The sequence below is a fragment of the Melanerpes formicivorus genome, unplaced genomic scaffold (genome assembly GCF_026170545.1).
Source record: "Melanerpes formicivorus ecotype bairdi unplaced genomic scaffold, bMelFor1.0.p_v2 SCAF_40, whole genome shotgun sequence".
Lineage (NCBI taxonomy): Eukaryota > Metazoa > Chordata > Aves > Piciformes > Picidae > Melanerpes > Melanerpes formicivorus.
In genome coordinates, this window is record NW_027142392.1 from 676,903 (window position 1) to 690,084 (window position 13,182).

General features: G+C 43.3%; 1 protein-coding gene across 1 annotated transcript in view; it reads left to right on the forward strand.

Annotated features, from left to right (window-relative positions):
* The first annotated feature begins 4,730 nt into the window (after positions 1 to 4,730).
* The window catches only part of MMP16 (matrix metallopeptidase 16), a 180,302-nt gene continuing 171,850 nt past the window's right edge, over positions 4,731 to 13,182 (forward strand). The window contains exons 1-2 of the mRNA XM_068158513.1: positions 4,731 to 4,821; positions 4,973 to 5,155. Coding sequence (XP_068014614.1) covers positions 5,024 to 5,155 — 132 coding nt within the window. The 5' untranslated portion in view covers positions 4,731 to 4,821; positions 4,973 to 5,023. The remainder of the gene's footprint in view (positions 4,822 to 4,972; positions 5,156 to 13,182) is intronic.

Consider the following 13,182-nt stretch of genomic DNA (forward strand, 5'->3'; position numbering starts at 1 on the left):
AATATTACTGACTTTTACCGCTCTAGAAATTTTCCTTGTGATCCTATGTGTGAGGTTTTACAATGTCATTTATCTTTACATAGGTTCTTTATAAAGCCATTGGTGGAGCTGTAAGCCAACACAGCACTGGCAGTCTAAGTCATTTCTACTTTCTAAGCAGAGAGCCTTAAGCTTGCAGTGAATCTTGAGTAAATAACCATAGGTACCTGAACACAGGCAGTATGAGTATGATTTTGGCAGGAATACATATTCAATGCAATATTACTTCCCACACCCTTAAACTTGTTTGCTGCCCTCATGTCCTGTAGACCTTTTAAACAGTCAAACAGAATTCAGCCTGACACATCTAACCTCAATCTTTACAGTTTACCATACTTGCAGTGAAGCTCTCTTCTCTTTAAAAGTTCCAACCGGTACAATCAGCAGCTAAGCAACACAAAATGCAGAAAGAACAACGTGTAATATTTGGTGGGTTTTACTTGTCATATTAATTTCTATTCAGAATTGATACAGACTACAGTGGAAGATTTTTGCCCTGTGTTCAAAGCTGGGAATGGAAATGTATAATGATGTCTACATCTGCTTCTGGTAATCATCCATCCAGCTAGTGATAGGACTAGGGGGAATGGAATGAAGCTTCCATCCAGGTAGTGATAGGACTAGGGGGAATGGAATGAAGCTGGAGGTGGGGAGATTCAGGCTAGATGTGAGGAGGAGGTTCTTCACCATGAGAGTGGTGAGACCCTGGAATGGGTTGTCCAGGGAGGTGGTCGAGGCCCCGTCCCTGGGGGTGTTTAAGAGCAGGCTAGATGAGGCTCTGGGCAGCCTGATCTAGTGTGGGGTGTCCCTGCCCATGGCAGGGGGGTTGGAACTAGATGATCCTTGTGGTCCCTTCCAACCCTGAATGAAACTATGAAACTATAATCCTGTGACTATAGTCATCTATATTAAATATACTCCACATAGTCAAAGAAATCCAGCTGATAAATGTCCTGCTTGGAAGCACAGGAGACAGATCTCTTCTTGCCTTTTTAAAAAGACTAATAGTTTTAGAAATAAATGGGAATACCAGTTTTTCAATTTTGCTTCCATACAAACCTGCACACTGATTATTAATTACTGATGGTAACTGCCACAGGCAAAACCAGACAAATCATACTGTTATTTGAAAATGATAAAAATCTGCAAACCAGTATATACAGCTTAAATAACAACTCATAGCTCTCATTTCTTTCCACTTGCATTATTCTACTTCTTTAATTCCTTACACTTTTAAAACCTATCTCCTAATCCCAATCAAACACATCTACAAACAGCACTCTATAGGGATTTAAAAATTACTTTCTTTTTATCTTCTTACATGTCTCACAGGATTCTGACCCTACTGCTGGATATTCCTTCCCACAGCTCACTCGTAAATACTCAAAGACCTTGACCATCATTGCCAGTATTTATCCCCTCATACAAGCATCCCTGAATGGTATTTTTCACTCCAAAGATCTTCTCTGTCCTTCATACGTCTTGTCTCTTCCCCCGGCACAGATGTTCACGCACTGCTACTCTCTTTCCTTACCAGTCTCTTTCTTTATCTGTGTGGTCTGCCTTTCTCTTCCTCAAACATGGTTACAAATACTCAGGTGCTTTCATTCTCTACCATTCTATTCATCCATTGCTTTTCTTCTTTGTTCTTCTAAGGGACACAGTGCAAAGGAAGGAGGTAGCTGTATTTACGACCCTATGCTTTTCACAGTAAACAGCCACAGCAGTCCTGACAGGGCAGATGGTTGAAAATCCAGTTACAGTAACTTTATTTCCATTTCTATTTCCAGGTACTACACTAGTAGCAGATTCTATGAAATATGCCAGCAAAAACAGAGCTAGTGCTTGCTGAGAGCACAAACAAGAAGGAGGTCCCCTAGGAGAAGGAAATCAAAAGGGACAGTATAAACTCAGTGAGCTGGTGTTTCCTTAACATCAGTTACAGTCCTTAATTCAGAGAGTAATAAAAGGAAAGGAATTACTGATATACTAGAAGGAAAGAGGTTTACTAGGTCTCATAATACAATGCACTGCCCTCAGAATGGAGACTGTGTTGCTATGATATTCTTGCCTGTCAAATCTCTGTATGGAAAAGATTCCACACTCCCACTAGGCATCTTGCTACTACTATCACATTTTAGAAAGTTTTGTGTAACACTGAGTCTGAAGTTTCTGAATAACTTAGTTGATTTCATGTTTTCCTTCACCCCAAACTGAGAAAGTTCTACCTCTACTGTCCTTTTCACACCAACACCAATCTCTGTTTATAAAGAGGTATTTGCCCTCAGTCTTTTCAGACTAAATAGTGTTCTTTCAACTTTTACATGTTACTTTTGACGTGTTTCAGTATTTTGTTAACTGTTCTTAGTTTAACACCAAACACAGTTGGCTTCATCAACCCCTAGCAGAAAAATATTTTTTCCTGTTGGATGTAATGTACACCCATTAAAATACTCCATAATGAGGCTGTCTGGTCTTTTTCTTTACTGGTAGCACCTTGCTGACTCATACTTTCTTTATAGTCCATTACAGCCCCCAGATTCTTCTCTGAAGTGCTGCTGTTTTACCAGCATCCTTTTGATTTTACTTTCTGATTTTCCTTCCAAAATGTAATTGACATTTGTGTTATGTTTCCTCCTGATGGTTCCAAGATGTTTCTTTAATTTGTTAAGCTCATTTTGACTTCCACCAAAGTGCCCATGGGTCCTTCTAGCTTGCTGCTAGCTTTACATTTCATCATTCACATCAGTAAAAATATGAAGAGCAGAAAATGCCTCCAAGATCAAAGAGTTAACATCAAAGTGTCCTATCGCATGTGAAATAGTGCTTAAATACAACTAGTTTTTATTAGGCAGAACATGACTTCTTCAGAGGTAACTGTCTTAATCTTAAAATATCAAATTATGGAGAACATACTACATCCCTATGTCCTGCTACTAGGTGTTCTCAAAATGTTATGCACATAATCTGCACGTGTTTTAATTCTGCCTACTAACTTCAACTATCTGAGTAAGATTTATCTGTCAGGTACAGCCTTTTACTTCCAGGTGGTGCCATATCACAATCAAGTATTTTTGCATCTTTTTTTGGATAGCCAAACAAGTAAAAACAAGGTAAAAATTCAAATTCGGATTATTCGGATTTTTTAAATTGCCTTTTTTATAAGCTTGCCTTCCCCCCCCCCAAGATACATTATTGCCCTGTGTTATCTCACGAAAGTTGTGGATCATCTCATCTTACTTCGACTGGGTAATGTACCAAAGCGCTGCATTCAATGTCCCATTAACTATAGAATCAGTGTGTGAGTAGTTCACCTGCCATAATCACAAAGCATTTTGAGCATTTCACTATCCAGCATAAAGTTTGTCTTTGCTGCAGGTATTTCACAGTTTCCCCTTAAACATACGCTCTTTGGATGCATTAAAATAGATTTTCAGTGAACCCAATACCCATTTTTTCCTCTGGGTCGTTCATATCCCTGTTAACCACACCATCAGTGACCGTGAACTTGGTCAGCAGTGACTCTGGGTTTTGTGCCGAGCCACGGAAAAGATAAATCGCCCCGGACACCGTGACTATGCGATCAACCTTCCCCATCACGGGCTGCGTTTCCGGGAAGCTCCATTTCTCCGCCTTAGCCACCGTCCAAGCACTTCAGTTTGCCGCTTGCACTAGGTGCTACTCCCCCACCGGGCTCCGGGCCAAGAGGTTTTACGGCAGCACGGCTACGCGCATAGGCTCGCTCCGCTAAACCTGACCACACCGGGGCTAGGAAGAGCTGCGCTCCCCCGGCCCCTTGGTGGCGGCAGGGGGACACCGAGGCTGAGGGACACCCGCTGGGAGCTGACTGGCCATTTACCCTGCGGCTGCTCCTGCAGCCGGCGCTAGGCAGCGGTTCACGGAAGGACTGTCCACCCCCCAACCCCGCTGGCCTTATGCCCCGCTCCCGGGCGCTCAGGGCGGCCCGGACCGAGCGGTGAGTGCGCGTGGTATCCACCGGGCGCACGCACTGCCCCGACCAAAGCGCCGGCCCGCGGGAGCGGGGAAAAACGCGTGGCGTTCACGCCGCTCCGGGCTCTTCTCCGTGAAGAGAAGGCGGCCCTCCCGGTGCTTGTGCGGCTGTTTCGGTACGTGGGGCTCAAGAACGGCCCAACGCTCCTCCCGGGCTGCCCCCCTCCACGAGCCGCTCTGGGCGGCAGCGGACTGCCAGCAGATCGCGGCCGTGGGGCGGTGGCGCGTCCGGGCCGGTGCCTCAGCTCGTTGCTGGGAAGACGCCTACGGGGCGGAGCTTATGTAGATCTCGGCTGAACATTCTGGAGTGGAGGGGAGCGGCGGGGGGCAAGGCAAGGCAAGGCAAAGCAAAGCAAAGCAAGGCAAGGCAAGGCAAGGCAAGACAGCGAGCCGAGCCGAGCCGAGCCGAGCCGAGCCGAGCCGAGCCGAGCCGAGCCGAGCCGAGCCGAGCCGAGCCGAGCCGAGCCGAGCCGAGCCGAGCCGAGCCGAGCCGAGCCGAGCCGAGCCGAGCCGAGCCGAGCCGAGCCGAGCCGAGCCGAGCCGAGCCGAGCCGAGCCGAGCCGAGCCGAGCCGAGCGCCTTCCCCAGGAGGAGGCGGAGGGGGTGGAGGCAAGGGGAGGAGGAGAAGGAGAGGAGGAGAGAGAGGAGGAGGAGGGGAAGGAGGAGGAGGAGGAGGGAGGACACGGGTAGCGATTGCTGCTGCTGGGCAGAGAGGAGTTGTGCAGGCTGCGGCTGCACTCGGACGCCACATTCCCTCAACACGGGACTGGTGGTGAGGATGAGCGAGAGTTGACCCTGCCGCTGCCGCCGCCTGTGCTGTGAAGTGTCTGCTCCTCCTCCTCCCCTGCTGTGGGTGAACCTGCGCTACGGGCTCTTCACCGACACGGGAGGGGGGGATTGGTTTGTTTGTGTATTTGTTTAAGGCAAAGAGAGAGAAAGCGAGAGATCTTCCATCCACTGAAGCACAGTTCACTATGGTCGTACTCGCATTCAGCACTGGAAGCCGGTTGGATTTCGTGTCTCAGTCCAGGGTGTTTTTCTTGCAAACGTTCCTTTGGATTTTATGTGCTACAGTGTGCAAAGCGGAGCAGTATTTCAATGTGGAGGTAAGATCAGCCGTATGCCTGTGCGAGCCTGTGTGCTTCCCTTTCCCCCCTCCTTTTCTTTCTATTTTTTTTTTTTTTTTAAATATTCCCGAAATCAGAGCAAATGAAATAGCCAGCCAGCCATGTCTTCCAGCAGCCAGGGCATAAGTCTGCCTTGGCTTTCTCTCGGCAGCCGGTAGCTAGCTTCCCTCCCCGAGTTTCTCCGCTTGATGGATGCGTTTCGGTTGGAGCTCCGCTATCCGCGGCAGCACAAAGCGCGATGCTGAACGCTGGAGCAGCCCGGGCCGCCCGCTGCCCGCGCCCACGCCAGACGGGAGACCCTCAGTCCGGGCACGGGGGAAACCCTGGGCGTGGAATATGCACGCAGCTCGTGGAAGGCTCTCTGCATATCCTGGATTTAAGATGCCGCTGTATTGCTGAGTTTGCCCTGCCTTCCATTTGAGGAATGAATGAAACAACGTTATAGGGACAGGAGGAAGGAAACTTGCGATTTTTGGCACGTTTCTTTCTGGTAGAGTATTTGTCACAATACGGTCTTTCCCTCATTTAATCAGAACAAAAAGAGCTGCCACTAGAAATAGTGAAACAAACGGCATAAAGGTGCAACTACAGCACAAAAGTTAGAGGGTGTGGAGAAGCAGGAATTAGAATTTTTCCAAGTGAAATAAAGTGGGAATGCCTCGGTAGGGCAAACACTAAGAGTTTACTGTGGCAGTGAGAATTCAGATGACATCCATTTCCGGTCACTTTTCTATACACTCCCAGTTTTCCCATTTGAGTTTTTTTTGCACAGTACTATTTATAAACTAATGTTCCTTTACTGACTTTATCATCCTTGCATATATTCTTTCCTCCTTTTTCTCCCTCCTGCCAACCCAATTTGTTCTGCTCTTAGTCCTTTTTCTTAATCTGGTTATTTCAATGTGATATGTCTATTTCCCTCTTCCTTTCCCTGTCTACTCAACTTCTCCATCTTTCTTGTTAGGTGTCTCTTCAATTTATATGTGTACTTTCAACTTCTGCAACATGGTTCTGGTTTTCTGTTATATCCCCGTGTTCCTTCAATTTCTTCTATCCTGACAGCCCCTCTCTAAACTTTCTGCTGCACTCATACACAACCCTTATTCCTTTCTGTTTCTAGTCTCTTTCATATCCTGGGTTCTCACAATTCTTTCTCTCTGAGAAGAGATGTCTGTGTCTTTTCCTCTGTCTCACACATATGCACACTTGCTTGTTCTGAGCTCTTGTTCTCACTCAGTGACACTCATTCTCACTACTCTCTGGCAAGATTTCTCCTGCAGATGCTCCTTCATTCCTAGACTGTCTCCCTTTTTGTCTAAAGTTCTTACATGTACTTCTCTCTCTGCCTCATGCAAGATCACCTCAAACATAATAAAAATTTTCTTTCCCTATGTTTTCTTTCTTTCTAGTCTTTCCCTGCCTACAGGCATTTTCCCTTGCCACATGCACTTTTCCTCTCAACAGCACACATCCGTAGCTTCTCTTTGACTTGTATCTCTACAGAAGGAATTGCCTTTTTACTCCATCATTATAATCACTCCCGATTATAAAGCCTGCTCTTTTACAATCTGTTGTCTGTGCTTTAGTCAGTTTTGTTTGTTCCTTAACACATTTATATAGCTCTGATTCTCTTTGGTTAGCTCTTTGGGGCAGGACTTGTGTCTTCTTACACGTTTATATGATGTGTATCATGCCCCAACTGGAGGACAACTGTGAGACTTTTACTACATAAATGTTAGAAACGCACATTGCAGAGCACATACTGAAGTTTTATCCTTCTTTTGCTCATGTCCTCAGCTGCCTCCGCTGATGAGCAGGGGAATGCAGCGTGGAAGAGAGGAAGTTGCGCTCTGTATCAACTCCAGGCTTCACAGCCTGGCCCCCTGCAGGGTATGGGGAAGAAATTCCAGCGACAGAACTTTCTCCTCCCACAGTAGTCTGCTTTGCTGGCATCTGGCTCTGCTGGAGAGACAGGCGGCAGATGGAGCTAGTGTGGGAGGAGAAAAAGATTGGTTTAGTCAAGTGGAATATGAACAGGAGGCCAACTCCAGTCAGAAGGAGGTTTTATGAGGAAAGAAGGGAAACACTTTCTTTTTTGCCACCCTTTCCATATGGAAAACAGCACATTTTGAGGGCAAAGGCAATATCGGGAGCAAGAAACACTGTTGGGTGGATTGAAGTGGCATGTGTGTGTGTGATGAGGGCACACATTTCTCCCTTTTGAAATATGCCATCTCCTGTTCTTCCTCTGAGCCCTTCTGAAGCAAAGTGTGTTGTCATATGCCAACACACCCATTCTCTTTTCATATTTAGGTCTCTGAGCTACAGATTGCCTAGTTCCAGGGAATTGGTGTAGTATTCAAGAGCCCTCCTAAAATATTGGAGATGTACCTAGGCAACTGCTTTTGACCACTGTCAGTGACATGGTCCTTAACTAAATAGACCTGAGATTTGCCCTAGAGCAGCCACTGCATATTTGCATTGTTTGGGCAGCATTGAAAAATCAGCTTTCTTTGTTGGGAACAGCAAAGGCTAAGAGCGTGGGAAAATTGAGGCAAAGGGCTTGGCAACAGCTTGTATGTATTGTGCTGTACAGTCCCCTGTGTCAGCAGAAGTGAATAAAACAGTTGTAACTGATAGTGAATTGTGAAAATATGGCATGAAGTAGGGTTCAGGAGAGAAGTGCTACATGTTTAGTTGAATGAAATGTCACGGAACAAATGCTTAGGATGGCTGGAAAGCAGGTTTTTTATTTTTTTCATTTGCTGTTGTCTCTACAAATAATACCTGTTGAACATTGTAAAATGTGGAGACAATTTCTTTCCTCTTGTAGTAAACCTTTGTAGTAAGGTTTGATTTTTGTTTGTTTGTTTGTTTCAATGCAGTTTTGTTAGGCTGTGAGGGCAATTTTTAGGAGAGAGTTGTGTAGCTCAAAGGTATTAACCAACCAACCAACAGAGCTGAAGTTTACAAGCTTGCATGAGCATTGCTGTTCTTTAGAATTCTCTGATTTGGTAAAATCTCTTTTGATCAACTATCTAAATGGATGAAGTCCTCAAGCTTTCAATGATAACTGTGTTGTCAATCTTGAAATGTATTGATCTGTAGCTGAGCAGTATTCAAATTGGAGAATGGGACTCTGGAAGGGCACGCTTGCACTCTGAGTCAGTGAGAGCTTTCTGGTATGACTGCATAAGAGATGACTGTCAACTAAGAGTTAAAGGAATTTATGGTGAAGGTAAAGATTCCCATAGTCTTATGGGTAGGAAGTTCTTAGCATTCATTTTCAACTCTGATTACCAGTGGTATTTGTGTGAGACATTGTTTCTGACATCGTGAGGAAAACTAAGGTCTACTCTGTTAGCTTTCTGTTTTCAGTGCTGAACTATTGGTGCAAAATGGTAACATCAATGAGCAAGTGAGCTAAAGGAAGAATCTGTCAGTGTAGAGTTTTTGTACTAGTTTCAACTGTTTCTGTATACAGGCAGAGGAAATGTCCATTGGTGAGACAATAAATGGAATAACAGGGAAGGAACATTTTGAATCTGAAATTGAAAACAAGCACACACAAGATAATTTATTACTAAAAAAAAATGATAGAGCAATCAAATTCCATCCCCTACTCCCCACCCTGGGTTCATAGGAATAATGTCTTGTGTTGCTCAGAGAGAACTCCTTTGTATGTTACTGGGAGTGTCTATAGATGGCTTTTCACAAGTATCATCCATACAGACTATGTATATTTATGTTTTTCCTAAACAAAATAATATTTTACTGTTTGAGCTGGTATTAAACTGTGAGTTTATCTTCTATTATAATTAGCTGGTTTGTGCATATGTTTAAGTGTATGTATGTTTAATTTACTATTAAATAGTCAATATAAAAATAGTAAACAATGTCTCCATCACCATTAAAGTGGTTCTTGAAACAAGGATACCTTGGTCAGAAGGCAGAATCAGTGTGAACTTAAATAGGATTAATCTGTGGATTCTAATAGTGCCTACACTTAGTCCTGTGAGCAACTGTATCAGCTGGCTATCTGCATAAAGCCCGTTGAGCAAGAGCTGTTTTTAGATTCACACCGAGTTTCATTGACTCTGTAATGTGGGAAACACTAGAGACAAAGCACACTTCATCATCTCTCTCCTCAAGCTGGCAGTTATGCTCTATTTTCCTTCTTCTAATGCTCAATATATAGACTTGAATCCCTAGGGGAGATCCTAAATGACTCTTATTTTAGTGCAAGGAGCTCTTTAAAAAAAGTATTTTCTCCCATCTTCAGAGGTGAGACAGTTACATTGCAAATTGTGGAACAAAATACAGTGGGATACAAATCTCACTTTCCTCCGTGGTAGTAAGTGGCTGCCAACTCTGTTTTCAGTGTTGATAAACTTTACAATTAGCTTCTGGGTCCTGCTGAATGGTAATGCATGACTTTTTCTGCCATAGGCTATGGGTCTTTTCAGCTTAAAACAAGACCAGTTTAATTCTTTAGCTAGCAATTGAAAAGGAATAAACATTTGGGAGGGGAAAACATTTTCCAATGTCACCTTTACATGCTTTTTAATTAGTGGGCTTTATTGTCAGGTTTGCAAGAACAGCAACAGTTATTAAATAATTTGTTAAAATGGAAGTGCAAAGCTATGAAGAAGCAATTGCAGTGGTTTTGGTATAAATAGTGCCACATGTCATAAAAGGAATTTGCAGGGTCTTCTGCATTTCTTTTAATTGTAGTCAATATGCATGATTCTCAGTTATTAAAATTCAGAATCTTGCTCTTGCCTAAGGTAGCAATTAAATGAATTGGATGTTTGTTAGAACGAGAGGTCTAGCTGAAATTATTAGAAGTGTGGAGAGGAGTTGTCAAATAAGGTGGTTAATAAAAACATGGATAAGATGTGATTTATTTCCTATTTGACTTTTGAGGAAATATAAATACAAAGGAAACATCCTGTAAAGGCTTCTGATGAGGTGAGATATGTAGATGAGGAAAATAATTAGAAAGTGTTAAGTGTCTGATAGGCAACAGAACAGTTTTCTGTCATAAAAGGCCAGTACCTCCTATACAATGAGCTGGTTCTCGTTTGATATGAAGAAATACACGTGGAGATTCCTAGCTGGCAGAGTGCATTCTCTGCTGTAATTGAAACAATAATTCCTGTTTACAAAGATTCCAGTAGATCAATTTTATATTGCAAAATATGAGATCATTTTTAGCTAGTGATGAAGTTTATGTTGCTCAGAGACAGATTGAAAATATGGTCCCACTTCTTAGGAATTCACAGTTGTCATAGTATGGTAGAACTTAGGTGCATGACGTCTTTGGTTTTGATATGTCGACACAGTCTCAGGCTGCGCCAGGGGAGGTTTAGGCTGGATGTTAGGAAGAAGTTCTATACAGAGAGAGTGATTGCCCATTGGAATGGGCTGCCTGGAGAGGTGGTGGAGTCGCCGTCATTGGAGGTTTTCAGGAGGAGACTTGATGGGGTGCTTGGTGCCATGGGTTAGTTGTTTAAGTGGGTTGGATTGGTTGATGGGTTGAATGCGATGATCTTGAAGGTCTCTTCCAACCTGGCTTATTCTATGTAATGTAATTCTATGTAATGTTGTTATAGTTTATCTTATTTTCTGTTTTAATTCTTTGACCATGTAGTGTTTAAGCATCATGGCTGTTAGTGGTTCTCAATTCTACTAAAGAAAATAATTAAAATGGTTAAAACCAGGAGATTTAAGTGATCACCATCTGCAGTGAAAGATACACCTACCAAAACAAGTATTCCTGATGTCTTCTTGACATGAACTCTTACTAAAATAAATGCACAATTTATTAGACCACCAAAAACTCCTGAATAACGCAAGCTCTGCCCCTGCCAGTATTGAGGAAGCCAAATGTAGAAGTCCTGTGTAACCACTCTTTGTTTCTTCAGTGTTCTTTAACTGCTTTAAGATTTATGCTGCTCTTTGTCAGTTTTATTTGAATCCATCTAAAAGGTCAGTGCTTGCTCTAGGCACCTCAGCTCTGCTTATGCACTCAGCAAGACTGACTGGCAAGAGTTTATAAAGATAGACTGTAGTATTATATAGATTTAAAAAAACATTTCCAGCTACATTTGTTTTCAGTGTTTTAAAGTCTGTTTCATCCTTCTACTACTGAATGTTCATTTTGTGGAGTTGAAACAGTGGAGGACTTTGTGTTGATGCTTTCTGAAGATCCTTAAAGTAACAATGTGGCTTTTTTAGAAGTGTATTTTGATTATCTTATTTAAATGGCTTGATTCTGCTCACCTCTCTGGTTTGGATTCCAGTTTGTTGTCTAACCTGCTCACTGTCCTCCAACTACAGTACTGACCATAATCTAAAGGAGCAGGCTGAATCTGTTTAATTTGTTACCAATGATATGTCAAATGACAGATTTGGTTTCATTTTGTATGAGGAAGACCAGGATTAGTGCTGCAAACATGATTTTAGCTGGCACTGGAATGGATTTGAAAAATAATTATGATTAGAGCTTTATCCTTTAAAGAGAGGTCATGCTATTTGGAACCTTTATTTATTGGTTGCCTGGCAACTGTTCATTCATGTTCCTGCTTATCATCATTCATTGTAAGCGTCTCTGCTGTACAGTAAGAGCAATTAAGTGGTAACAATTTATTGCTGTGGTGAATTAAAATTGACATGAATTACAGAAATGAAAAAAAATAATAATTTTGTAGTTTTACTTATTAACCAAAACTGCTGGTACAGTGTTTCTCTGCTTATTATCAGCTGGTTTATACCAGCTGAGGAGTTATCTGTACTTCAGCTCTGGTCATAATGTTCCTAGCATACCTTTTGAGGTATTACAGCACATAATTGAATTAGGGGTTTATTCAGGTGTTTTTGTCATGCTTAAAATCTCCTGTTAATTTCAAGATCAAGGCTTCAGGGGGTGAGGAAACTTACCCTCTGTTGATTTCAATGCCTAGCATTAGGCAATCCAATCTCAAGTGCTGAGGCTTGAGCCCAGTATTGGGAAAGGGGTTTGAAATGTTGGGCTCGCAACTGCGGTGACAGGGGATGTGGAGCTGAAGCAATGAGTCACAACAGCTCTGTAGAACATTAAAGCCACTTGATGCTTTCTCTCTGTAGAACAATGGTAGGTTTTATTACATTGTGAGAAAACATTCATAAAGCATATTATTTGGCAACTGGTTTGTGAGTGCAGATGAAAAATATTTTGACTTTTGTATTAATTCTGTATGAATCATATCATGACTGACTGTGGCCCATAGAGGGGTGGTGAATGGAGCTAATTCTGGCTGGCACCCAGTCACTAGTGGTGTCCCCCAGGGTTCAGTATTGATGCCTATCCTCTTTAATATTTTCATCAATGATCTGGATAAGGGGATTGAGTGCATCCTCAGTAAGTTTGCAGATGACACCAAGCTGAGTGTGTTGATCTGCTAGAGGGTAGGGAAACTATACAGCAGGATCTGGACAGATTAGACAGATGGGCCAAGGCTAATTGTATGAAGCTCAACAAGACCAAGTGCCAGGTCCTCCACCTGGGTCACAACAACTCCATGGTAAGCTTGGGGATGTGTGGTTGGAAAGCTGTGGCTTGGAGAGGAACCTGGGTGTATTGGTTGGCAGTCAACTAAGTATGAGTCAGCAGTGTGCTCAGGTGGCCAAGAGATCGAGTGGCATCCTGTCTTGGAGTAGGAACACGGTAGCCAGCAGGAACAGGGAGGTGATCATCCCCTGGTACTCATCACTGGTGAGGCCGCACCCCAAGTATTGTGTTCAGTTCTGGGCCCTTCACTACAAGAAGGATATTGAGGTTCTGGGGCATGCCCAGAGAAGCGAACGAGGTTCATGAAGGGCCTGGAACTCATGACAGACAAGGAGCATCTGAGTGAGCTGGGGTTATTCAGTCTGGAGAAGAAGAGGCTGAGAGGAGACCTCATCAGTCTCTACAGCTACCTGAAGGGAGGTTGGAGTAAGGAGGGGTCCAGCCTCTTCTCCTT